At 58.4% G+C, this 25,355-nt stretch overlaps 1 protein-coding gene across 2 annotated transcripts; it reads left to right on the top strand.

Annotated features, from left to right (window-relative positions):
- The first annotated feature begins 42 nt into the window (after positions 1–42).
- On the top strand, positions 43–24,651 carry CLCN7 (chloride voltage-gated channel 7). 2 transcript variants are annotated; one of them, XM_033429204.2, is made up of 25 exons: positions 43–267; positions 7,791–7,862; positions 11,025–11,096; positions 11,191–11,256; positions 11,647–11,779; positions 12,012–12,121; positions 12,771–12,851; positions 13,723–13,785; positions 13,900–13,983; positions 14,491–14,584; positions 14,849–14,913; positions 15,307–15,423; positions 16,109–16,163; positions 16,501–16,561; positions 17,156–17,294; positions 18,100–18,193; positions 19,326–19,495; positions 20,981–21,032; positions 21,270–21,397; positions 21,584–21,669; positions 21,914–22,043; positions 22,613–22,672; positions 22,774–22,950; positions 23,212–23,292; positions 23,442–24,651. In XM_033429204.2, exons 1-25 carry the CDS (start codon positions 115–117, stop codon positions 23,526–23,528), a joined length of 2,430 nt encoding a protein of 809 aa, XP_033285095.1. In that variant the 5' UTR covers positions 43–114; the 3' UTR covers positions 23,529–24,651. The 2 variants fall into 2 exon arrangements, with proteins under 2 accessions (XP_033285095.1, XP_004270385.1); XM_004270337.4 differs by lacking the exon at positions 7,791–7,862.
- Positions 24,652–25,355: the final 704 nt, after the last annotated feature.

Genomic DNA, 25,355 nt, shown 5'->3' with positions numbered 1-25,355 from the left:
GCACGCGGGTGCCATCTGGGCCACGTGACGGCCGTCCGGGTCACGTGGCCGAGGCGCGGGTCACGAGAACAAACACGGCCAAGGCGCTGCCTGGCCGGTCCTCTGCGGCGGGACATGGCCAACGTCTCCAAAAAGGTGTCGTGGTCCGGACGCGACGTGGACGACGACGAGGCGGCGCCGCTGCTGCGGAGGGCGGCGCGGCCCGGGGCGCCGGCCGGGGAGGCCACGCCGCTGTTGAACGGGGCTGGGCCTGCGGCCGTCCGCGCGGTGAGCCCAGGGAGGGGCGGGCCGGGTCGGGTCCGCGCCGCGGTTGCCGGTGCCGGGAGCCGGGCCCGCGGGGACGCGGCGAGTCCGTGCTCGGGCAGTCCTAGTGGCAGAGGCGGGAACGCGCCTCGGGTCCCGCTTGGTAAACGGCAGGGCGAGCTCGGAACCTGGAACCCGGGGTTCTGGAGTCCTGGGAGACGCTGGGAGGCGCTCGGCCCGGTGACTCTCGGGGTCGAGGAGCCGGCCCATTATCTTGGTGTTAAGGAGCGTGGGAGAGCCCAGTCGCACGCTGCTGTAGAGTCCCGGTAGCATGAAGCTAATTTATCTCCTCACAGTTTATTTCTTAGTGGATTTAAAGAGAAGGCAGATGGTCTTCTGCTTAGGTAACCTTTTCCTTTTCTTTTTTTTTGGAACACTGTATACACGAGCAACTATTTTTACTGCTTTTGAACCCCAAGAGATTTTAAGAGCTTAGGTTGCAGAGTTTGTTTTTGCAGTGGGAATATCTGGGGGGCTGCATCTTTACAGGGAGCGGGACAGGCCTTCAGGGCGACCTTAGGAATGACAAATATGTGCGTTCAGTTTCCCTTAGCAGTTCATTGAAATTGAAGCACAGTGGTTGAAATGTGCTTTGCAGGTCAGCACAGAAGTTTGCGTCCTTAAGTGAATTTCCGTGTGTGTTAATTTTGAGCTAATGAACTTCTTTTGTTGATTGCTTGGCCTTACTCGGTTTTGTGATTGTTTTTTCGTTTTTCTCCTCCTATCCTAGATCTGTCCATTAAACACTTGTGTGGTGTTTAATGAGGAAGAATTCAAGTATCAGGCTGTTTGTCTAGAGCTTATCTAGGTTTCCCCAGCCCCCAGAAATGCATCAGACAATGAAGGTCAAAGTCTGTTCCTTGAGTGGGATTTTCTGTTGAAGTGCTTTCTGTGTCTGCATGAGAAGTGACGTGAAAGGGGAGAATTTGCAGTGGTGGGGATATGGATGCTTTGTTGTTTTCTTCTCACAACATTTGCTTCTTTTTTACTCTTTAAAAGAAGGTAATCTGAAGTTTACAAACCAGAAGTATGAAACTGGCTTGGCTTTAAGGGTGACAGGTAGAGAGATTGGAAGCTTCGAGGTTGAATTGGGGTTTATTTCGGGACTGAATGTGCTCAAGAGTTTCCCACTTTTCTTTATGCATAGACACAGGAGTTGGCTTTTTTTGAAATAACCTGTTGATTTCTTCCCTTAAAACTCATTCCCTTAAAAGAACCTTTGCGACCTTTTTTGTTTGTTCATTTGCATTTAATAAGTGACTAGCTGCTCTTAAGTGACTTAAAACATAATTTATTGTGTGCGTGTCGTGTCCTCGGCTGCATGCAGTTTGCCTGGGACTCAGAGGTACATGATACAGCTTCCTTCCTCCTGGCTCCAGGCTCCTGGAAAACCAGGCCCAGTGCTCTGTGAGGAAGGTGTGAGGGACCCCAAAAGCAGGAGAGGTCACACTAGGTCCTGTCTTGGAAGAGTGCATGATCCTCAGACGGGTGGACAGAGGGGAAAGATAAAGGGAGTGAGCATTTGGGAAGTAAGTCGGAGTGGGGAGTGGAGGCTTGGGGGAAGGAACCGGGGTCGACCTGCAGGGGACAGCTGCGGGCTTCGAATTTAGCTTTATCTTGTGGGAGAATCCTTCAGAAGCTGGAGAGTCCAGCCTTGAAGGATCCTTAGACGGCCTTGCGTGGATGGGGTAGGGGGGCACTGGAGGCATTGGTGCTAGGAACTCTGCTCTGGACCAGCAGAGGCAAGTGCTGCAGCCTCCTGTGCCTCAGGCTCCTCACCAGCAGGAAAGCTAATATGCTTCCAGCCCCGAGCACCACCTGTCACAAGGTGGTAAACGCTAGTTACTCTCAGAGGTATTAAAAACGGCAGCTTGGAAGTGATCATCTCTGAGTTGCTGTTCCTGGGGCGACTCCCGTGCAAATGACTGAACTCCTCGAGGCCGGCTTTCTTGCAGGAGGGTCGGCTCTGGACCAGAGGGCTGAGTTCGCTGTAGCAGACGGCGGCTTGTAAGCTGCTCTCAGACCAGGGTCGTTTGAACTAAAGTGACAGCCCAGGCCAACAACTGCTCTATGAGAATGTTCTGGTGAGCTGGACAGGAGAGCTTGTCTTGCCACCTCCTGGTCCTTCATGGTTTGTTGCAGGGCGTCCAGAGTTGGAGGCTGGTGTTCTTGCACCCGGCATGGGAACCTGCCAGGCACCATGAGGTGGCTGCTCTGGGCAGCCCCAGGCAGGGTGGGCTGGGGGCCGGCCTGAGCTCAGCCTCCATCTGGCTGGAACCAGGCCATTCAGGGTTGCTCTACCCTCTCTCCGGCCCTCGGCCTGTTGTGCCTGAGTGTGGGGTGAGGGTGGGTCATCCAGCAAGTTGCTGCCTGTCCACCCCTGGGGCAAGGAGAGGGTGAGGTCAGCCAGCAAGTCATGGTCATGTGGGCAGCAGGAAGCAGAGCATTTTGAAAACTTACAGAGGGAAATCTGAGCCAGAAACAGAGGCTGCGGGTGTGGGGGTGGGTATTTGCAGTGTTGTAAGTGCTGGTCCTTTCCAGGGACCTCAGCTTCGGGAAGCTCCTCCTGAGGCAGCCTGAGGGGTAGGACCTTCAGGTTAGTGTTTAGTATCAGTTTTGGGGCACTTACTCCTCTGGGAACTGGGGTGTTCTGCCCTGGTGACCTGGAGCCACGGGCTACGGTCGGAGTATGGGGGGCCAGGAGGGGGTCATGTGCAGGCAAGCTGCAGGGGCAGGTCATCACCATCCCCACTGGCCCCTTGAGCTCTGCTCAATGTAAGGGAGCACCCCATCTTTCTCGTAGCTGGCTCCCAGCCCCAGGGCAGCCCCTCCAGGAAGTCCCTCTGCCTCAGCGCCCTGTACTATCCTCCTCCTCCTCCTCCTTCCCCCCCTCCTCTCCCCCTCCTCCCCTGCTTTGCAGAGTCCAGGCCTGCCCCCTCAGCTGACCCTCCCCTGAGGACTCCCTCAGGCCTTTAGTGGTACCTGCCCAGGTCTAGTGTGAGGGGCTCAGAGTCTGGGGGAGGGCAGGAGAGGATGTGGGTACCACCGGACAGTGCAGAGAGCTGAGGACCAGGGTGGGCCCAGCCTAGTCAGAGGGTCCTGGGAGGCCTTCCGGGCAGAGGCTGCAGCACTCAGAAAGTGAGGTGCAGTGGCGGGGCTGTTCCCATCCGGCCCCCTCTGCACATCATTCATCAGGTCTCAGCCTAATGCGCCTGCCCAACCCCGAATCGGGCAGGCCTCTCCCTCAGGCTCTGTCATTGCCCTCAAAGCCTTTCTCACGGTTTACACTGACTTTTGTTTATGGGAAGCTTGGTTTTTCTGACTGTAAGCCCCTGGCTACGGAGGCCCTGTGCCCTCAGTGCTTGGGGGCATTGGGCTGGGAGGGGCGGTTAAAATGCAAAGTGGCAGAGTGGGCGGCAGGCGGCCTTTAAATTGTCTGTGAACTTTGTTTTAATGGTGGTAAAAGCACATAACACAATTTACCATCCTAACCATGTCTAAGTGTACAGTCTGGCAGCATGAGGTCCATCCAGTGTCGTGCCGCCATCACCCCAGCACCTCCAGAACTTTCTCATCCTCTCACACTGAACCTCTGTCCCAGTAAACACTGACTCCCCACCCCTCCCCCAGCCCTTGGCAAAGGCCATTCTGCTTTCTGTCTCTGTGAATTTGACGTCTCATAGCAGTGGTATCATAGGGTATTTGTTTTTTTGTTGACTGGCTTCTTTCTGTTAGTACAACGTCCTCCAAGTTCATCCATGCTGTAGCATGTGACAGGATTTCCCTGTTTTTAAGGCTGAATAATATTCCATTGTGTGGATGGACCACCTTAGGTTTATACATTCATCTGTCGATGGGCATTTGGGCTCCGTCCACCCCTTGGCTACTGTAAAAATGCTGCTGTGCACGTGGGTGTACAAATACCTCTTTGAGACCCTGCTTTCAGTTCATTTGGGTAGATAGCAAGAGGTGGAATTGCTGGATCATAAGGTAATTTCTATTTTTAATTTTTTGAGGAACCGCCATACTGTTTTCCACAGCAGCTGCTCCATATAACACTCCCAGCAATTGTGCACAAGGGTTCCTGTTTCTGCACATCTTCACCAGTGCTTGTTATTCTGTTTTTTAACCCTGGCCATTCTCACAGCTGTGAGGTGGTATCTCATTGTGGTTTTGATCTTCATGTCCCAAGTCTTTGGCCTGTTTTTTTAATCCGCTTGTTCGTTGTTGTTGGGTTGTAGGGGTTCTTTACGTATTCTGGATATTAACCCTTATCGGTTACATGATCTGTAATTTTCTCCCATTCTGTAGGGCTAGTTCCTTTTCACTCTGTTGTTTCCTTTGGTACACAGAAGTTCTTCACTTTTTCTTTAAATTTTTTTTGCGGTACGCGGGCTTCTCACTGTTTTGGCCTCTCCCATTGCGGAGCACAGGCTCCGGACGTGCAGGCCCAGCGGCCATGGCTTACAGGCCCAGCTTCTCCGCGGCATGTGGGATCCTCCCCGACCGGGGCACGAACCCGCGTCCCCTGCATCGGCAGGCGGACTCCCAACCACTGCGCCACCAGGGAAGCCCAGAAGTTCTTCACTTTGATGTAGTATCATTTGCGTTTAAATTTTAAAATAATTGTAGACTTACGGGAAGTTGAAAAGACAGTACAGAGAGGGCCTGTGTGCCTTCCTCCAGTTTCCCAAGATGGTTCCGTCTTACCTCACGGTAGTACCTGCCGAACCCGGCATTGATGTTGGCACAATGTGTGTGAGTAGCACCCTGCCATTGTCACACGTGTGGATGTGTGTGAGCACGTCCATCAGTGCCGTTGTCCTGCCTCTTACAGTCACCCCCTCCCCCCCAAATCTGTCCTCCCTCCGGGTCTGACCTTACGAGCACATCCAGTCTCTGGAGCCACATGGTCTGAAATCTTTCAGTTCTTTCGAAAGCATGGAGATTTCATCCAGGCTGTTGTGTGTATCAATAGTTTGAGGAACTGCTAGTAATCAACTTGCATTTAAGAAATGAGAAAGGAACAGACAGAACAGATGAATCACTGAACTTCCAGTAAATGGCTTCTTTCATCACAAAAGATATTTCCTAAGAGATGCCCATAAAGTTCAGAAAAGAGGTGATGAAACCAGGAAGGTGCTGGAGGTGGGAGAGGGTGTGCCTGGGAGTTGTAATGGGGGCGCCATCTCCGCATGAGCGCATTTCCGGGTCCAGAATGGAGCTGTCTGGTGCAGATGTGTGCTCACCTGGCGTCCTCCCGGCCGGGTGCTGAGGACCCGTTGTCACCTGAGCGAGTGAGTCAGTGCCATGTGGACCGTTCTGCCCCCCCTCCCCCAGCCGTGTGCGCGGTTGCAGCCTCAGCCTCGGGGACTGTTTAGGTGGCAGAGGCGCTGCTCTGCGGGGGCTGACTTGGTGTGGTGGGAGTGATCATGGGGTGCAGTCCATCAGTGAAGAGTGAGGTACAAACGGCCAGACCACCTGGTCTGTGGCCTCCGTCTTGGGTTGGACGGCAGATGGGTCTTCTGTTTTCACAGTCCGACTTTCAGTTCTGCCTGTCTTTGCACGCCGTCTTCTCCGTGGAGACGTCCCTGTTCCGTGTTGCTGTGGACGGGCTGGCGACTGGCACACCTTTCCTGATGACTCGTGTATGCATAGGGAGCAGAGGCTGCAGCTCCGGGCCCCCTCCTGGGTTGAGTTCACTCTGGAACTGGGATCCTTTCTGGGCCAGCGGGCCAGGCATTCCTGCCCGTGCTTGGAGCTGGAGGGCCCGCCCTGCCTTTCTCATCAGATTCAGCAGTTTGGGGGCATTGTCGATTGTTTTTAAGAAAGAAAATGGCTATATTTCTCTCCTCACCCACCTATTGTACCGACGTTTGCTGTATATACATAGAGAAAAGTGCAGTCACACGGTGGAGCAGGATGATGATCTAGTGAACACACCTGACAAGTTACCACCTGCCGTGGGGTGCGCAGTGCCCCCCGGAATGTCTCCACCCCTGACCTGGAACCCGTGTCTGAGACCTTTGCAGCTGTGGTCAAGTTACGATGTGGTCAGGCTGGTGTCCTCATGGGAGAGGAGAGACATGCGTGCATGTATACACGCACACACGAGGCTGGTGGCAACGGAGCAGAGATTGGAGTGATGTGGCCACAAGCCAGGGAATGAACACTAAGGATTGCCGGCATCCATCAGAGGCTGGAAGATCCTCCACACGACCCTGAGAGGGGGCCCTCCCTGTTGACACCTCAAGTTTGGACTTGTGGTGCAAGAGCTTGGAGAGAACACGTTTCTTGTTTTTCAGACGCCTAGGCTGTGTGATTGGGCACAGCAGCCCCAGGAGGCTCGACATCCCCCAGAGGAGTCACCAGTGTCCCCAAAGCCCCCTCATCCCCCCTACCCTCTGGTAACCACCAGTAGCCGTAGGGCTAGTGCTGCTGAATTAAACTTTCTGTGCTGGAGTCACTGTGTGCTCAGGGCTCTGGCATGGCGGGCTCTGTGGTCCTTGTTCCTGCACTGCTTCGTGGTTTCCGCCAGAGGAGAGGCAGGGCAGGGCGCCAGGCTGCGTTTCAGAGGAGCACCGGTTGTGTTTTTTGTTTGTTTGTTTTTTTGTTTTTTTTGTGGTACGCGGGCCTCTCACTGTTGTGGCCTCTCCCATTGCGGAGCACAGGCTCCGGACGCGCAGGCTCAGCGGCCATGGCTCACAGGCCCAGCCGCTTCGCGGCATGTGGGATCCTCCCAGACCGGGGCACGAACCCACGTCCCCTACATCGGCAGGCAGACTCTCAACCACTGCGCCACCAGGGAAGCCACGGGTTGTGTTTTTATGCCGTATGTTCCACACAGTGTTTGTGTCCTGCAGCGTGACTTGTTTCTCTGAAATGCATCTGTGAGCAGCCTGTGTTTTGTTCCCTAGTCCTGGCCTCCACCATGCCTGGCAGTGGGCGTGAGGGCAGTCATGTGCCAGGGTGTCCATCCTCTGTGGTTGACCTGCCCCTGTGCCCAGGAGTGCAGCCCCGCTTCAGAAAGGTCCTGCCCCGGAAAGGGGCACATATCTGGGGGGCCTGCCTGGAGGCCTGTGATGGGTCCCCACCTGGTAGCCACTCACTGTCATGATGGGGCTGAACAGAGAAAGATGGGGTTTGGAGGTGGGGGGATAGAAAGGCTCCTGGAGGAGGGGCCCTCAATCACCAGGGTTTTCCAGGCCGGGGAAGGAGGGTGGCCAGGAGGACACTGTAGAACAGGGGAGGGTGGGGCTTCCCATCTGGAGGTTGGGCTCCTCAGTGACAGGCTGTGGGTCATGGGGATGGGCCTGGGGTCCAGCACTGGCCCTGCTGGAGTCTCCCACACGGCAGGTGCGGCTCTGTGCTCCACAGGCAGGGCCAGGCAATGGGGTAGTGCACAGTGCAGGGCCAGGCAATGGGGTAGTGCACAGTGCAGCCCGGCCCCATAGCTAAGCGGCCTATGATTTCTCTTCTGCTTCTAGTCACCCCATTCAGCATTTTTCCGGATCGGACAGATGAGCAACGTGGAACTGGATGATGAGCTTCTGGACCCTGTGAGTGGTCGTCCTTTCCCATTTTTGGAGCTCCTGCTCATGCCAGGCCCCTTCCTGGGAAAGTCAGGCCTGCTCTTGTGGAGCCACAGCCTAGCAGAGGGCAGACGGAAAACCTGAACAAGAGGATGGCAGACACTGGCGGTTCTGTGCAGAGCATGGGGACAGAGTGACGTGCAGACAGTGGGGTCTGCAGAGTCTGGGCGACCAGGGAAGGCTGCTCTGCGGGGCCCTGTCCCCTGAGGCTGCCCGATGAGCAGAGGTTGGGGAGTACATGTCAGGCCAGGACCGTTGAGCTAGCTGCTATGTGCGAGCTGGGGGGCAGGTGCCGTGGGCAGGTGTGGGGCCTGCAGGAGGGCGTCTCGGGGTGGTGGGCCCTTGGATGGGTGATGTCCACTTCTCCTGCCCCTGTGCTGGGGTCGAACTGTCCAGCAGCTGCCAGGGGAGCATTTCCCGAAACCCCCTCCCCCAGACTTGCACTTGACTTCCTCCTTGAAGGTGGCTCATGGTTCCGACTTGCATTTCCCTGAGGCTGCTGGTACCGTGTGTCCTTCATGTCTTCTGGAGGAACTCTGTTCAGACCGCGTGCATGTTTCTTAATCAGGTTGTGTTTTTATAATGAAGCTGTAAGAGGTCTTCATATACTTTAAACACAAGTTGCTCATCAGTTACAGGATTTGCAAAAACTTCCGCTTGGTCCATAGGTGGTCTCACTTTCTGCCAGTGTCCTTGGAAGCACAAAAGCTTTTAATTTTGATGAAGTCCATTTGATCTGTTTTCTGTTGCTTGTGCTTTGGGTGTCATGTCTAAGAAACCATCACCTAAGCCAAGGTTACAAAGATTTGCTTGTCTTTTCTTATAAGAGTTCTGTAGTTTAGATCTTTGATCTGTTTTTTGCTAATTTTGTACATGGTATGAGATAAGGGTCCAAATTCATTCTTTTGCATATGGATGCTCAGTTTTCTCAGCACCATTTCTTGAGAAAACTACTCTTTCCCTGTTGAATTGTCTCAGCACCATTGTTGAAGGTCAGTTTCTGTGGGGTTTTTTTTCACTTTTTAAAAATTTATTTATTTATTTTTGGCTGCATTGGGTCTGCATTACGGATTTGTTTCTGGGCTCTCTGTCTGTCCTTGCGCCCGGGCCACACTCTGCTAATGACTAGCTTTGTAGTAAGTTTCAAAAGTAGGAACTTTGAATCATCCCACATCGTTTTTCTTTCTCAAGGAGGTGTTGGCCTTTCGAGATCCCTTGCGTATCTCCGTGTGGGATTTAGGCTCAGTTTGTCAGTTTCTTCAGAAATGCCAGCTGGAACTTAGAGGTGGCATTGACTCTTAACATCAAATGTCCCGAGCCACAGTATAGCTTTTCATTTATTAACGTCTTCAGTTTTTTTCAACAATATTTTGCAACTTTTGGTGTACAAGTCTTACACTTCTTTTGTTAAACGTGTTTTAGGAATAAGTTTATTTTCTGTATCTTTTTATGCTATTGTAAATAGAGTTTTCTCAATTTCATTTTGGATCGTTCATTGCAAGTACGTAGAAATGCATTTGATTTTGTATACTGATCTTATATTCTTCAATCTTACTAAATGTGTTATTAATACTAATTGTTTTTAGTGTACTTTTGGGGGTTTTCTACACATAAGATCATGTCATCTGCAAAGAAGAGTTTCACTTCCTTTCTAATCTGGATGCTTTTCACTTTTCTCTCTTGCCTAATTGGACAAGGACAGTGCTGAGTAGAAATGCCAGAGCAGGCATCCTCGTCTTGTTCCTGATCTCAGAGGAAGAGCTTCAGTCTTTCACCACTGAGCATGAAGTTACCTATGGGTTTTTTTTTTTTTTGCAGTACGCAGGCCTCTCACTGTTGTGGCCTCTCCTGTTGCGGAGCACAGGCTCCGGACGCGCAGGCTCAGTGGCCATGGCTCATGGGTCCAGCCGCTCCGCGGCATGTGGGATCTTCCCGGACCGGGGCATGAACCCACGTCCCCTGCATCGGCAGGCAGACTCTCAACCACTGCGCCACCAGGGAAGCCCACCTGTGGGTTTTTTATAGGTGTCTTGATCAGGTTGAGGAAGTTCCCTTTATTCCTGGTTTATTGAGTGTTTTTATCACGAAGGGTTGAGTTTTGTCAGATGCTTTTTGTGACTACTGAGGTGTTCATTTCATGTGGACTTGGTCCTTTATTCTATTGGAACAGTATCAAACTGTTTTTACTTTCATACCAACTCACCCTCTGATTGTCCAGACACCACCTGAGTGTCCTGCAGGTCAGTTTGTTCAGACCCTAACTTCCCGGCATCCGTGCAGACCCACAGGCTGAGGGCTCAGTCCCACGAGACCCCCCGACCTCAGATGCCAGTGACAAGTCCAGGCTGTCACCTGTGCTTTTGACTGACCAGCTGTAAATAGGGGTTCCCACGCCTCCTCCTCGGGTTCCATAACTTGCCAGAATGGCTTGCAGAACTCAGGGAACACTTTGCTTATGTTACTGGTTTATCATAAAGGACATGACTTGAGAACAACCAGGTGGGAGAGATGCCCCGGGAAGGTGTGGGAAGGGGTGCAGAGCCCCCACGTTCTCCCTAGGAGCCACCTTCCCAGCACCTCCACATTCACCAGCTGCAATCTCCCTGAACCCCTCCATTTGGGGTTTGTGTGGAGGCTGCATTACACAGGCAGGACTGATTAAATCGTTGGCCGTTAGAGATGAGCTGCTTGTGTCTCCAGCCCGCTAATCCTGTGATGGTCTTCCAGCCCCAGCCCAGACACACTCGTCACCCAGAGATGCCAAGCGGGTGGGTCAGAGGCTGGTGCCAGAACCTGGACGTGGACCACAGACATCTTACACTAATTGCTTTTTTGGGGTCAACCCACCACACTAATTGCTTTTTGGGGGTCAACCCACCACACTAATTGCTTTTTGGGGGTCAACTCACCTTGTGTTCCTGGGATAAACCCGCCTGGCTGTGGTGTTGTGGGACCTTGCCTGCTGGTGTCCTGTGGAGAGTCTGTGTCTGCCAGTTCCTGCCTTGTGCTTGTCTAGCTTTGGGCTCAGGAGAGTCCCTGCCCTGCGGGACGAGTGAGCATGGCCCTTTCCTCGTTCTGCTTCGTTCTTACATATGCTGGGTTGTCAAGCTCTGCCTCTTCCTCCCGCAGGACATGGACCCCCTTCACCCCTTCCCCAAGGAGATCCCGCACAACGAGAAGCTTCTGTCCCTCAAGTATGAGGTGGGCCCCCCTGCTCCCTGCCCTCTCCCGCGGTGGCCGACCTGAACCTGCGAGCTGGGGTCAGTTACTAGTGTTTCTACTGCCCGGTCCGCAGAGCTTGGACTATGACAACAGCGAGAACCAGCTGTTCCTGGAGGAGGAGCGGCGCATCAATCACACAGTGAGTCTGGCGGGCAGCTGGGCCTCATGGCCACGGTGTCCCCACCACCTCCCTCCCCTCTTGGCTCCAGCTGGTGTCCCGGAGTGAGCGCTGGCCGCTGCCCGGCACAGAGACCTGTGCGGGTGTCACATCATTACCACTGAGGAAGCTGTTCTTAGGGGTGGTGGCTGTGGCGGCTGGAGCGTCAGCATCCAGTTATGACCGGGTTGGGGAGTTCTGTCCCACCAGTGCTCCACGGCCTCTGAGATGTCGGTGGGGCTGCTCTTCCTGGGACTCAGGGTCCTGAGGGCAGCCCTGTGCGTGGTGGCAGTCACTAGAGCAGGCCACGACGGGACGTCCCGCCTCTGCACCCTCCTGTGACAGCGCCCCCCTTCATGCCCGCTGCCGCAGGCCTTCCGGACCGTGGAGATAAAGCGCTGGGTCATCTGTGCCATGATCGGGATCCTCACGGGCCTCGTGGCCTGCTTCATCGACATCGTGGTGGAGAAGCTGGCCGGCCTAAAGTACCGGGTCGTCAAGGACAGTATCCTTTGTCTGTGATTGCCCAGAGCCAGCGGGTCCACAGGAGGAGCCCCCACCTGTGTTATGCCATTGGCCGGGGGACGTGACTGGGCGGGGGCTGCATGTCTGGGGGTCAGGCTTTGTGGTGACCCTGAGATGCCCAGTAAGTGCTCCAGGTCCCAGAGTCCAGAGTGCAGCCCACTGGGGAGTGGCGCCTGGGTGACACCACCCCGCGTGGTCCTTGACGAGCCCAGACATTGACAAGTTCACGGCGCGGGGCGGGCTGTCCTTCTCCCTCCTGCTGTGGGCCTCGCTCAATGTGGCCTTTGTGCTCCTGGGCTCTGTGATCGTCGCCTTCATAGAGGTAGGTGGGCCCCTCCACCGCTCCCCACCCCAACCCCCCGCAGCGTCTTCCCGGTGAGACTCACTGGCTAGACTGTAGTGGAATCCTTGCTAGGCATCAGGCGGTTCAGCCAAAACGAAGCCCACCTGGGCCTTCCAACCCTGGCCCTGGCGGCCGTGCCCATCCACCCGCACACTCCCTCACCCACTTCACGCAGCAGGGAGCAGAGGCAGCGCTCAGCCCAGGGGTCCGGGTGGAGGGACCCACCCGAGGGGTCAGACGCTCCTGGGGCACCCTTCCTTCCTGTGCCCCCTTGCTTTTCCCTCTGGGCGTTGGAAGGAAGAAGGGGCAGCGTCCAGGAGCTTCTGTCTGGGGTGCAGTGCAGTGTCCCCCAGAGGGTGCGACAGTGCTGGCCCCTCAGCGGGTGTGTGACGTGGGCCTCCCATCATCCTGGGCACCCCCGCCTGCCTTGGGGACACCAAGCCTTCCCATGCCCGAGGCGTTTCCTCCCCTCGGTGGTTGCTCTGTGTATCAGTGGGGAGAGGCGAGAAGCCGCTACCCTGGGCGACCTGGGCACTGCGTGGCGCGTCTTCCTGGGCCTGGTGGCGGTGGCGGCGGCAGTGGCGGCTCACTCGGCCTGCGGACTCAGTGCTGGCGCCCCTCCTTCCAGCCAGTCGCTGCTGGCAGCGGGATCCCCCAGATCAAGTGCTTCCTCAACGGGGTGAAGATCCCCCACGTGGTCCGGCTCAAGGTGAGACACGAGGCGGCCCCGCCGGGAGCTCAGGGCTTAGCCCAAGGGGCTTCCTTGCTGGGTGAGAAGTGTGTCATTTGTCCACCTCCGCCTCCAAAACTCGCCCAGACCCGTGCTGTTTGCTGCTGACGAGCCTGCGTGTGGGTGTGCTGGCAGGTTTTATGTGAACTTTCTTTGGAAAATGGTAAAACTGTCGTACATTCTGAATGACGCAAAAATACTTGAAGGTACATCTGTCACGATTGCAACCACGTAGACATTTTAAGTTCCATACGGTGGTTAGTATTTCAGAATGAGAGTAGCTGTGTTGAGTGGTGAGTTTTTTCAGAATTTTCCTTAATCTCATTGTGCATGATCTTCTGGGTAACACACTGATTCCAAGGGGGTTGGGAGGTCAGGTTTCCTCCCGTGATCATTTCAGGGTGTGCAGCTGGTGTGCCTTGGTCTGGGGTTTGCTGGCAGCGTCTCTCCTGCTCTGTCTGGGGAGGAGGTACTCCGGGGAGCGGACAGGAGGGGTGGGGGTGCCTGTGCTCCGTGCCCTGCAGCAGGAGGGCAGGGCCCGAGGTAGGTGCGGGTGCAGGAGCCTGGAGCCCGGAGCCCGAGGACGGAGTGATAGCTGCTGTTTGCGTGTCTTCTGTGTGTACATGACCACCTGGGACAGAAGGGCTGAAGAGATGGGCGTCAGGAGAACATCAGCTGCCAGCTCCCCCTCCCCCAGGACGCCCGCCGTGGGTGCCGGCCCCCTCTTTGGTGCTCATGCCTGCCGAGGGCTCACATGATTAGGTCCCTTCCCGTGTGCAGTTTGTCGCTCAGGTTCTTGGACCACGTGTGGCCTTTAATCAGACTTGGTGCAATTTCCTTTGTGTTCCAGACGCTGGTGATCAAAGTGTCTGGCGTGATCCTGTCCGTGGTTGGGGGACTGGCTGTGGGGAAGGTAACAGAGTGCAGCTACCCCTGCCTGAGTCCCTCTGCACCCGTGGGGCCTGGGGCCGGTGTGTCCCCGCCCCGGAGCCGCGCCCATCTGAACGCAGCCGTTTGTGCCTTCCAGGAGGGACCAATGATCCATTCGGGCTCCGTGATTGCTGCTGGGGTCTCCCAGGGGAGGTCCACGTCACTGAAGCGGGATTTCAAGGTGGGTCTTCCCTGCGCCCACGTCCATACCCCCAGGGCTGGGCCCCTGCCTCCCCTGCAGCCTCCTTCCCTTCGCCTCTGAGGGTCCCTAGCATCCTGTCCATGGGGGCATCCTGTTGCCTTGGTGCTCTGGATGAGTGTGCATTTCTGCAAGGAAATGACCTGTAGCTATAAGCTCACAGGAATGCGTGGCCTAGAGAGGTCGGGAAGGTCATGTGTGTGGGCTGCTGGTGCTCAGTTCTGGTCTTTATTGCACAAACCTCAGTGTTTAAATATTGCTGTGAATGGGTTATTTTCTCTGGATGTTGGTGGGCAGGCAAGCTGCCCAAGACCCAACTCTTCAGTCCTGCGGGTTGTGAGCCCCATGGTTGATGAGTGGCTTGTCCAGAGGCCTCCCCACATTCCTCCCTCCCCTCCCTCCTCGCTTTTGGGCCCACCTCCCCCCTTTCTGAGAGAAGTGCCCTTGGAGGCACTGGCTGAGACCCTGTCTCCGTCTGTCTCGGTTCAGATCTTTGAGTACTTCCGCAGAGACACAGAGAAACGGGACTTTGTCTCAGCAGGAGCTGCGGCTGGAGTGTCTGCTGCGTTTGGGGCCCCTGTAGGTGAGGAGGGCGGCCCTGCCTGGTCTGAGAGCTTGGTGACTGCCCGTGTAGGGGGAGCCAGGCTCTCCCTGCTGTGAGAGGGGTGGTTTTGGGGTTTATGGACTCAGTGCCTGGTGAGGGTGTGGGGTGGGCTTCTCAAGAGGCCCCGATGGCTGCCTCTGTCGTGGGCTTGGTGTCCTGGGGTCTGGGGGCATGGGTGGCAGTGGGTGAGGGGCTGTCTGTGGCTGGGCGGGCACTTCAGGGCTGGGCCACTGGCTGTTCCAGGTGGGGTCCTGTTCAGCTTGGAGGAGGGTGCATCCTTCTGGAATCAGTTCCTGACGTGGAGAATTGTAAGTGCCTGGGACGGCCACCTTCCCGAGTTCGGGCAGCCCTGGCACTGGGCCTTCATAGCTGGGTGGACGCATGGCTCTTGGCCCACACTGTGGGGTCTGCACCTGAGCTTCCCGTCCAGCTGGTGGGTCCCTGAGCCGTAGGCCTGTTTCTCCTCCGTCCTCATCGGGACCCCAGGCCCCGCACACGTTCTTACCCTGGCCGAGCCAGTGGGGCTCCGAGCCACCTTCCCTCAGCCTTCGGAGGGTCTAGGCACCACCCAGGTGACAGGAGGGGAGACAGCCCTTTTGCTGCAGCCCCTCCCCACCCTCTGGCCCTGGGCTCAGCCGCTGTACACACTGCCGCAACTCATCACCACAGCTCTGACGGCACTCGTCTTTTTCCGCCTGCAGTTCTTTGCTTCCATGATTTCCACCTTCACCCTGAATTTCGTCTTAAGCATTTACCATGGAAACGTGTGGGATCTGTCCAGCCCCGGTCTCATCAATTTTGGAAGATTTGACACTGAGGTAACCCACTGCATCGTCCCCTTTTTTCTCTGGTTCTTTCTATGAGCAGGGCCCAGGTTGTTTACTCAAGGTTCGGCCTGAGAGCCGGGCTTCTGGAAAGGTCTAGCTGTTAGCCGTGGGATAGGCCCCTTGTTTGTGAGCACCTGGAGCTGGAGGTGCTCCAGGAGGGTGCACGTGACCCGGCCACACAGGTTGTGGCGCCCGTCAGCCAGCGGGCACTCCAGGAGTGGCTCAGGTGCCTGCAGACTGTCAGGCAACATCACTAGACTGGTGGCCAGCGCTCCTGCAGCAGTTTCTGGAGGCCGAGAGGCGCAGGCAGCATTTCTGGGGCGGCCTGCGCTGCACACTGCCATTGCTGAGCCCAGGGAGCCTCTCAGGGGCTGGTCCTCACCTGTGGATGCATCAGAGGTCCTGGGTGGCTAGGTCACCAGCATCCTCTCCCTTGCTCATGGCCCCTCACTTACCCTTTGGCAAAAGCTCAGGCGGCCCCCCGGAGCCGCCGTGTGAGAAGGCAGGCGGTCTGCCCAAGCACCCGGCCTTTCTCTCTGGGGGCCTCCTCGCCCTGCAGGAAAGCACCAGGGTTCCCGTGCACAGGTGTGTCCTGTGAAACGTCCGATCCCGAGTCTGAGCAGGAGCTGGTGGCAGTTTTCCTCACAGAAGGTCTCCTCTTCCTCCCTCTGCACAGACGATGGTGTACACAATCCATGAGATCCCCATCTTCATCGCCATGGGCGTGGTGGGTAAGGGCCGTCCCCGCGTGGGACAGCGCCGACCAGTGGGGACAGGGCCTGCGGGGCTCCAGGCCTGACCCGGCTTCGAGGGCCAGAGAAGCACGTGGTCTCCATCCCTGCTGGCTGTCCCAGGACCGCCCGGGGCAGTGGGGAGGGAGCCCGACCCTGGGAGGACCGGAGCTGCACTCTGGCTGATGACAGCCCCTTGGGAAGCAGACGGACCTGGGCAACACTCCTTACTCTGAAAGCCCGTGGGACGTGAGCCCTCCACCCAGCGGGCGTTTGCTGCCTGGGCAGCCTGCTTCTCCTCCCGAGTCCCGGACACGCAGCTCCTTCCTTGTCCCAGGTGGCATTCTCGGAGCTGTGTTCAACGCCTTGAATTACTGGTTGACGATGTTTCGAATCAGGTGAGAAACCTGTTCAGGGACTGAGTTGAGAGGTGTGGCCACCCAGGGCATCTGAAAACTGACCGGTCATGGGCTCTTGCCCACGGGGCCGTGGGGAAGCCACGTGCCAAGCACACTCCTCCACGGTGGTTTGTACCTGAGGAGACAGACCCACTCGGCAGGGGGACGGGTGGGGCCTGGAGGATGGCCCCTGGCAGGGAAGGCACAGCCCATGGATCTGGCGCGGCCCTGGGTTGATGCTCTTCTGGGCCTCTCATGTCAGCGCCAGCGCGGTTTGTACGGGGCCGTCCTGATTTGGGCACGTTTGGTCCAACACAGGTTCTCTGCTGTTAGGAGAGCCATCATGAGAGCTTTCTGGTTTTCTGAAGCCGTAGGGGTGGGTCTTGGCATTCTCCTTTCTTGTCTTTTTGCGCTAACATAAAATGAGGTTGGGGAGCATCCGGGAGGCAGCCTGAGAGTGTTCAGGAGCCAGGGCGGGTTGGTCATCAGATGAGCTCAGCATCCTGGACGGCTCTCCCGAGTTGCAGGCTCAGGTTGCCCTGGCTGCCGCCCCAGCCATCCCACAGCTCAGTCCACCCCGGCTCTTTGCTCCAGGTACATCCACCGGCCCTGCCTTCAGGTGATCGAGGCCATGCTGGTGGCCGCCGTCACGGCCACGGTTGCCTTCGTGCTGATTTATTCGTCCCGGGATTGCCAGCCCCTGCAGGGGAGCTCCGTGTCCTATCCACTCCAGGTAGGCAGCCGGGGCAGGGGCAGGGTGAGCCTTCCCAGACATGGGTGGGTGCCACATCGGCCTGGGGTCTCACCCCGGTCCTCTCAGAGCAGCGGCCTGACAGGTTCTGCAAGGGGACTGTGGAGGTGGGGTTGTGGGCCTGCAGGCGGAAACTCGCGTGCACACGCTCACCGCGGCACAACTGCCCGCAGCCCCTGTGCCCGTCAGTAACGAGCAGGTGAACACGGCCTGGTCCGTCCACACAGTGGGTTTCCTCAGTTGTAGGAAGGGTTGGAGCTCTGACACGTGCTCCCACACAGATGAACCTGGCAAACACTGCTGAGTGAAAGAAGCCAGACAGCAAGGGCCACACATCGTGTGGTTTCTGTTTATGGGAAACATCCAGAACCGGAAGCGGTTGCTGGTTGCCGGTGGGTGTGGAGTGTGTACTCACAGACTTGTCACAGATGTGGGTCTGGGGTGCATGGCTGGCTCTGGTGGGGTTGTGGGGTTGACCCACACAGCTTTGCACGGAGCCCCTGCCCTGGTCAAGGCCTGCAGGGACCCACAGTCTGCCCAGTGAACTGTGGGAGCGTGCTCCAAACGTGAGCCTTTGGATCCCCACGTACCCCAGGGACAGACTCGCCATGCAGCCCCTGCCTGGCCGGATGGCTTCTGAAGCCCTCACTGGGCCAGGGTCTGGCTCTTGGGTCCTGCCTCCCCTCCAAGACAGCAGCCTGACCCGCCTGTTGTGTGCTTGGTGCCTGATGCTGTCCAGGCCAGGACACTGTGTCCCACTGGCTTGTTCTCTTTCCTGACTTTGCAGCTGTTCTGTGCCGATGGCGAGTATAATTCGATGGCTGCAGCCTTCTTCAACACCCCAGAGAAGAGCGTGGTCAGCCTTTTCCACGACCCCCCAGGTGTGTGCCCATGCTCTGCACTCTGTGCTGTCAGACGCAGGTCCCCATGTGGGCCTGTTCCCTCTGGCCTGGTCTGCAGCCAGCCCACAGACACTGGGCCCAGGCCTGGCTGATGGCTTCTGGCCGAGCCCCCACTGCCTCCCTGCAGGGCTGAGTGCACTGGAGCGTGGGGGCTGGCAGCCTGGGGTTGGCTGGTGGCCAGTGCTTGGGAGGGGCCCAGCCAAGCTCCCCACGTGTCTCCTTCCCTCCCTGGAGGCCGTCCTGTCATTCATTAAGACAGTCTCACCTCCCAGGATGAGTTTTTCTTCTGGGCGCTGCTCGCAGAGGTCACTCTCAGTCAGAAAACAGCCTGGTGACTCGTATACCAGCGAGGTGCCTTGCCCAGCTTCATGTTCTTAATAACAAACAGGCTCAGACTGGGCACAGACCTGCTTCCACTTCCCCTGTTTTCGGTTCCGCGGGGTGGGGGCGGGGAGGAGGGGCACACCCCCGAGATCCAGAGTGGCTGCTGCGACGTGCTTGCCCGTCTGTCTGTGGCTCTAGTTGTTTCCTGACATACTAGTTCTGGGAACTCCCTGGTTCTCACATTTGTGCGCGCGCATGCGTGCGTGTGTGTGTGTGCGCGCGCGCTGTGGGAGTTCACGCGATTTAGCAGAAAGGCTTTTAAACGGGGGGGAGGCCGAGCCCCCAAAGATGCTGAGCGGGCCATACAGGCCCCCTGGGGGTGCTGGCTCCGGGGTTTGTGTGACGTCTTCCCACTTCTGGAGTCATCTGATGCAGGGTGGTGGCCGTGGCGGCCATGGCCTCCCTCCTGCACCCTCCCCTGACCCCTGGTGGTCTCAGTGCCACCCTTTTCCATGCAGACCTCAGCAGCCACCTTCCCTTGGCCCAGGTCACCATCCTGCTGGCAGCTCTGGGCCCCAGTGGCCCCAGCTCCCCTCTGCCCTGCCCGCTGGGCTGCCGTGCTCACACTCTGAGTGCTGGGCCCCCAAGACCCGGCACCCTGGCCTCTGAGAAGGGGGTGACTCTGGGGGTCTGGGTGTGACCAGGAGGCTCTGACGGGCTGCTGGGCAGGCAGCTCCGCCTGGGGTTGAATCCGTGTGGCAAGCCCTGGCCAGCGCCCTGTCTGCAGGCTCCTACAACCCCATGACGCTCGGCCTCTTCACCCTGGTCTACTTCTTCTTGGCCTGCTGGACCTACGGGCTCACGGTGTCGGCCGGTGTCTTCATCCCATCCCTGCTCATCGGAGCTGCCTGGGGCCGGCTCTTTGGCATCTCCCTGTCCTACCTCACCGGGGCCGCGGTGAGTGGGGGTCTTAGGGGCCGGCTGGGCTGGGAGGAAGGGACGGTGTTCCCGGTGCCCACTAGGGCCACCGTGGGCCAGAGCAGGGGTCGTGCGTGCGTGTAGCCTTCAGGGAGGGCACGGGTGTTGGGAGAGAGCGTGGTGTAGAAGGATGGGGGCAGGTGCAGGAGTTGGGGCCTGGGAGTGCGGTGTCCAGGCCTTGGCCCCGGAGCTGCCTTCTGGCTTCTTCCTCCCACCTGCCTCCGTGGGCTCCTTGGTCTTTATTCTGTGAGTCTTCTATTTGCATCTTAGTTGTTCAAGTAAGACTTTAAAAAACTGTAAGAGGGGCTTCCCTGGTGGTGCAGTGGTTGAGAGTCTGCCTGCCAATGCAGGGGACACGGGTTTGTGCCCCGGTTCGGGAGGATCCCACATGCCGCGGAGCGGCTGGGTCCATGAGCCATGGCCGCTGAGCCTGTGCGTCCGGAGCCTGTGCTCCGCAACGGGAGAGGCCACAACAGTGAGAGGCCCGCGTACCGCAAAAAAAAAACCAAAACTGTAAGAGACGCACAGCAAGCCTCCCCTCACTGGGTCCAGGTCATGTGTCCCAGGTTTCCTTCCAGACACGGTTTTTAGTTTAATTTTGTTTTTTTTAATTGGTACGTAATTCACGTACCATAAACCAGTGGTCCCCAACCTTTTTTGGCACCAGGGACCGGTTTTGTGGAAGACATCTGTGGACGGGGGTGGGGGGATGGTTCAGGCAGTAATGCGAGCAGTGGGGAGCAGCAGATGAAGCTTCACTCGCTTGCCCACTGCCCACCTCCTGCTGTGCGGTCCAGTCCATGGCCCGGAGGTTGGGGACCCCTGCCATAAACTCTCTCCTTCTGTAAGTGAACGGTTGGGTGGCTCTTTAGCCTGTTCACAGAGCTGTGTAACCGTGATCACTGCTTAGTTCCAGGATGTTCTCATCACTCCAAAAAGAAACCTGTCCCCATTAAGCAGTCACATCTGTGTCCCCCTTCCCCAGCCCCTGGTGGCCACTAATCAGCTTTCTGCCTCCACGGATGCGCCTCTTCTGATTGTTGTAGATTCACGAAATCACGCTTCATGGCCTTCTGTGTCTGGCCTCATCATTGAGCACCATGTTTTCAGGGCTCATCCATGTTGTAGCACGAGTCCGATTTTCACTCCATTTTAGGCTCCCTGGTGTGGCGCAGGCATTTGTCCACGGACTCCGGTCACTGCACACACGCGGGGTGCCCCCGCCCCCCCGCCCCGGCCATAGTGCATACCCTCCTGTCTTAGGCTGCCGAGTTCTGCAGGTGGCAGAGTTCATTCAGTGCATCCCTGAGCGGGCACAGCTGGGTATTTACAAACTCAGGTGATGCTGCCACAGACCATTTTTTGTGTAAACTGTAGGATTTCCTCCTGGGCCCAGTGCTGTCAGTGCATCTTGGTGGGTTTGGCTGCCACTTTCCCCCAGCATCCCCTCTGTCTTCCCTGCAGGTCTGGGCAGACCCTGGCAAGTACGCCCTGATGGGAGCAGCTGCCCAGCTGGGTGAGTGCTGGCTGCAACATGGGCGTCCGGAGGTCAGGAGGGCCACTCCCCCAGCGTGTGGCTGGGCAGGGTCACTGTCCCCATCTGGTGCTATCTGGGGGGGCCGGTACACAGGGTTGCACGGACAGAGCGGGAGCTGCACAGGGAACACGGCACGGGAACATGGGAGGGGCCGGCGGCGCAGCCTGCAGAGGCTCGTGCCCCCAACCCTCCCTTCCCCTCCCCGCCTCCTGGCAGGTGGGATTGTGAGGATGACGCTGAGCCTGACAGTCATCATGATGGAGGCCACCAGCAATGTGACCTACGGCTTCCCCATCATGCTGGTGCTGATGACCGCCAAGATTGTCGGGGATGTCTTCATCGAGGTGCGGCCTGTGGGAGAGGCCGCCTGCCTTGCTCGCCCTCGCTCTGCAGCCCCTCCCCGTGCCCCTGGCCTCGGAGCCTGAGGCTGGGAAAAAGACTGGCGGTCTTCGGCCGCCGCAAGGGAGGGGGCCCTGTGGAGGCTGCCCCGCAAGCAGCCTCTTGCATGGCCGTACCCGTCCTCTCCCCAGGGCCTGTACGACATGCACATCCAGCTGCAGAGTGTGCCCTTCCTGCACTGGGAAGCCCCAGTCACCTCACACTCGCTCACCGCCAGGTACCCCTCCCCGGGGCAGGCCCGCAGGCTGGGGGGCGGGTGCTGGACGCCCTGGGAGGCTTGGTGGGGGCAGCCTGGAGCAGGACGTGGGTGCAGGGCTGGTTCCCCCAGGGCAGCACCTGGGGGTCTGCGCTCCTGGCCCACCTTGTCTCCAGGTTTCCTGAGTCCGGCCACTTCCTGCATGTTGAGCTGTTCGGGAAGCTTCCTCTGCCCCGTGGTGGATCACAGCGTCTCTCTTCTACAGGGAGGTGATGAGCACACCAGTCACCTGTCTGCGGAGGAGGGAGAAGGTGGGCATTATTGTGGATGTGCTGAGCAGCACGGCGTCCAATCATAATGGCTTCCCTGTGGTGGAGGATGCCGACGGCACGCAGGTACCACCCAGCTGCAGGAAGCCGGGCTCATCATCTGTGCTGGCGAGTGGGGCGTGTTGGGGGCCATGGTTCCCGTGAATGTGGACGCCCTGCTCTGGGGTTTCTGGAAGAATTCCGCTGGTCACACGGCTGTGAAGACAGGTCCATGTGAGCGCTGTTCCCGCAGCTTGGGTAGTTACTGATGCGCCTATGTGTCCTGTGGTCACACCCCAAGCTGCACCCCCAGCTGAGGAGTCACAGCTGTGCCTGTCAGGAGGTCCTGATGGAAGGTGCAGCGACGTCTGGGCCACGGTCTGCTTTTCGCCCCCACAAATGCTATGGTCTCTCAGCACCTCGTGATTGGGGTCCTGCCTCCCCTCCTGGGCGTTTGGGGATCCATGAGCCTGTGCAGGTGAAATGCCTGTAGCAGGGCCAGTGCCCATAGGCAGCCAGCATCGCTGGGGACCCTGGCTGGAGCCCCCAGGCGTCCCGGTGCTGTTGCCTGGCCCCTCTGGACCAGCCAGCAGGGCAGGCCCTAGGTCCCAAGTCCCAGGTCCTCCGCAGACAAGGGTGTTTTGTTTCTTGTGCAGCCAGCCCGGCTCCAGGGCTTAATCCTGCGCTCCCAGCTCATCGTCCTGCTCAAGCACAAGGTAGGCTGTCAGGGGTGGCAGGAGAAGGGGGTGGCAGGAGATGCCGGGCAGGGCCCTGGGCTCTGAGGCGCTGCCACCCACTGCCTGCCCCCCGCCCGCAGGTGTTCATAGAACGCTCTTATATGGGCCTGCTACGGCGCCGGCTGCGGCTGAAGGACTTCCGTGATGCCTACCCGCGCTTCCCCCCCATCCAGTCCATCCATGTGTCCCAGGACGAGCGGGAGTGCACCATGGACCTCTCCGAGTTCATGAACCCCTCCCCCTACACGGTGCCCCAGGTGCCGCAGGGGCGGTGGGGAGCAGGGGCCTGACCCCCACTTCCAGAGCCTCATGCAGCCACCACCCCTGGTGGCATTCTGGCTTCACTGGCCATTGCAGACGGGTGGGGGGCGAGCTTTGTAGGAGGGTGGAGGTGGCTACAGAGCAGGATGTGCTAGCTGAGGCGGGGGTGTGGCAGGGGGGCGGCAGGTCCTGGCCCGCTCCTGTCCCGGGGTGGGGCAGGGGCCGGCGGGCGAGCTGAGGCTGCGTCTGCATTGCAGGAGGCATCTCTCCCGCGGGTGTTCAAGCTGTTTCGGGCCCTGGGCCTCAGGCACCTCGTGGTGGTGGACAACTGCAATCAGGTGATGGGGGGAGCCCACTGCCTGCAGCCTACCAACCTGCCTGCCCACCCGCAGGGCTCCCCCAGACTATGCTGTCCTCCGCACACGGGACAGCGGCATCCACAGAGGCAGAGGCCGCTAGATCCCATGACCTGGCTTTGCTCCCACAGGTGGTCGGGCTGGTGACCAGGAAGGACCTCGCCAGGTACCGGCTTGGGAAGGGGGGCCTAGAGGAGCTCTCTCTGGCCCAGACGTGAGGCCCTGGCACCTCCCCCGGGGTGCCTGCCTCGCTCCCCAGGCAGCGGCGGATCCAGCGTCCTCCAGACCTCGGGGACAGCCCAGCCAGCGTGTGACACATGTGGTCTCTTCGTGTTCTCAGTGCCCCCCTCCCCCCCGACCTCATTCCTTCACCCTCCAAGATTTCACACGCCAGCCTCCTGTTTCCTGACTTCGAGGAGTCAGTTTGTAGAACTGCTGCTCTTTTTTCTGAGAGACCGCAAGTGTGCGTATGTATCTGCATGTGTGTGCACGTGTGACAGCTGGCAGGCTGGGCCCTGTGGGTCCGAGTACTGCAGCCCCCAGGACGGGCCCATTGCCTGGAAGCAGTGCACCCTAAGCACTGCCAGCTGGAGGCCTGGGCGACTCGCTGCAGCAGAGGCCTCTGGTCCTGTCCCTCTCAGCCCTCAGCTCAGTTTGCAGCCGTGAGATTTGGGGTCTGGGCAGAAACACAAGCTGAACTCATGAAGGCGAGGGCTCGGGGGAGCAGGACCACCTGGAGAGCAGACCCTGGAGCCGCACTCCCAGACACCCGTGCACCCCAAGCCACACCCACTTGGTGCAGTGGGCTCTGAGCCAGGTTCTGGGCCAAAGGGGAGAGCTGAGACATTCCTGTGGGCCCGGACCCCCAAGTCCAGCCATGCCTCTATCACAGCGCCCATGTGGACGGCACAGGGAAGGCGGGTCTTCTCAGCACACGGGGGCCCCATGGGCCCCTGAGGACCCCCAGCCCCGAGTGATGTTCTGGGGCAGCTTTGCTTCCAGTGTGTTGGGGGCAGATTGTTTCTGGGAAGAGCTGGCGAGCCCAGAGCAGGGATGCACCCCTCCCAGGCTGGGCAGTGCCAGATTTGGGATCCTGTGTCCCCAGTGCCCCGCGGGACTTTTTTTCTAAAGTGACTCACGTCCCCAGCCCACTTCTGTGATGAGGTCCGTGGATTCCTTTGTGGTAGGTTGGCGGGCACTCCACCTGGCTTTTAGCCTCTTTCAAGGGGATGGGGCCGCAAAAGACTTCTTCCATCCTGGCAGGGGAGCCCTCCATGGGGGGCACAGGGGTCCAAGTGTGGGGATCTGAATGGGAGAAATAAAGGAATTGTACCCAGACAACTGGTGCCGGCTTCTCGTTCCCATCCAGCGTGGGCCACGGTCCAGTTTCCCAGTATTCACAGGCCCACTGGTGGGCGGGGGGGCAACCCAGGATGCAGCCCTCCTTCATGTGTGGTGCAGGTAGGCAGTGCCCCAGCGGGGACACCGCCGAGAGAGAGATGCAGGCGAGAGGCTCAGAGACCCACAAGTGGGGAAGCACCTGGGGCTGCCCCACGCCCATGGAAGGGAGGCCCCTGGCCACTGCATCCTTGTCCCCATTGCTCCTGGGGCCGCTGCAGAGCCCTCGGGGAAGGCACTCTTTCCCTCTCCTTGCATCCTGGCCACTGTCCTTGTCTGCAAGCTCAGGTGCACCCAAAACACGGGCCGCCCCGTCAGCACGCAGACCCGCTGGGCTCCAAGGTGTGTGGTGTGGCTGCGGGGCGTTGGGTTTCCTGGGCAAGGGGTTGCCTCTGAGACACTGACCTTGTCACAGGGAAGCCCCCCAACAGCCCTCGTGGGTGGGTCTGGGCAACAGTAGAGAGCAGGGCCACCTGGGTGGGGTGAGGCACCTGAGTGTCAGTGCTGGCCTGAAGCAAGACTGGCCACAGCGCACCCGGCTTCAGGACCCGGTGTGGGGAGAGCGCAGGCACTGTGTTCTCAGCTGCTCAGGTGTTGGTTATGTGTTAAGGGGGTGATATTGTAGTTACACTGGGTTAAATAAAATT

Source organism: Orcinus orca, chromosome 16 (genome assembly GCF_937001465.1).
Source record: "Orcinus orca chromosome 16, mOrcOrc1.1, whole genome shotgun sequence".
Lineage (NCBI taxonomy): Eukaryota > Metazoa > Chordata > Mammalia > Artiodactyla > Delphinidae > Orcinus > Orcinus orca.
This window is presented reverse-complemented; position numbering and strand designations above follow the sequence as displayed.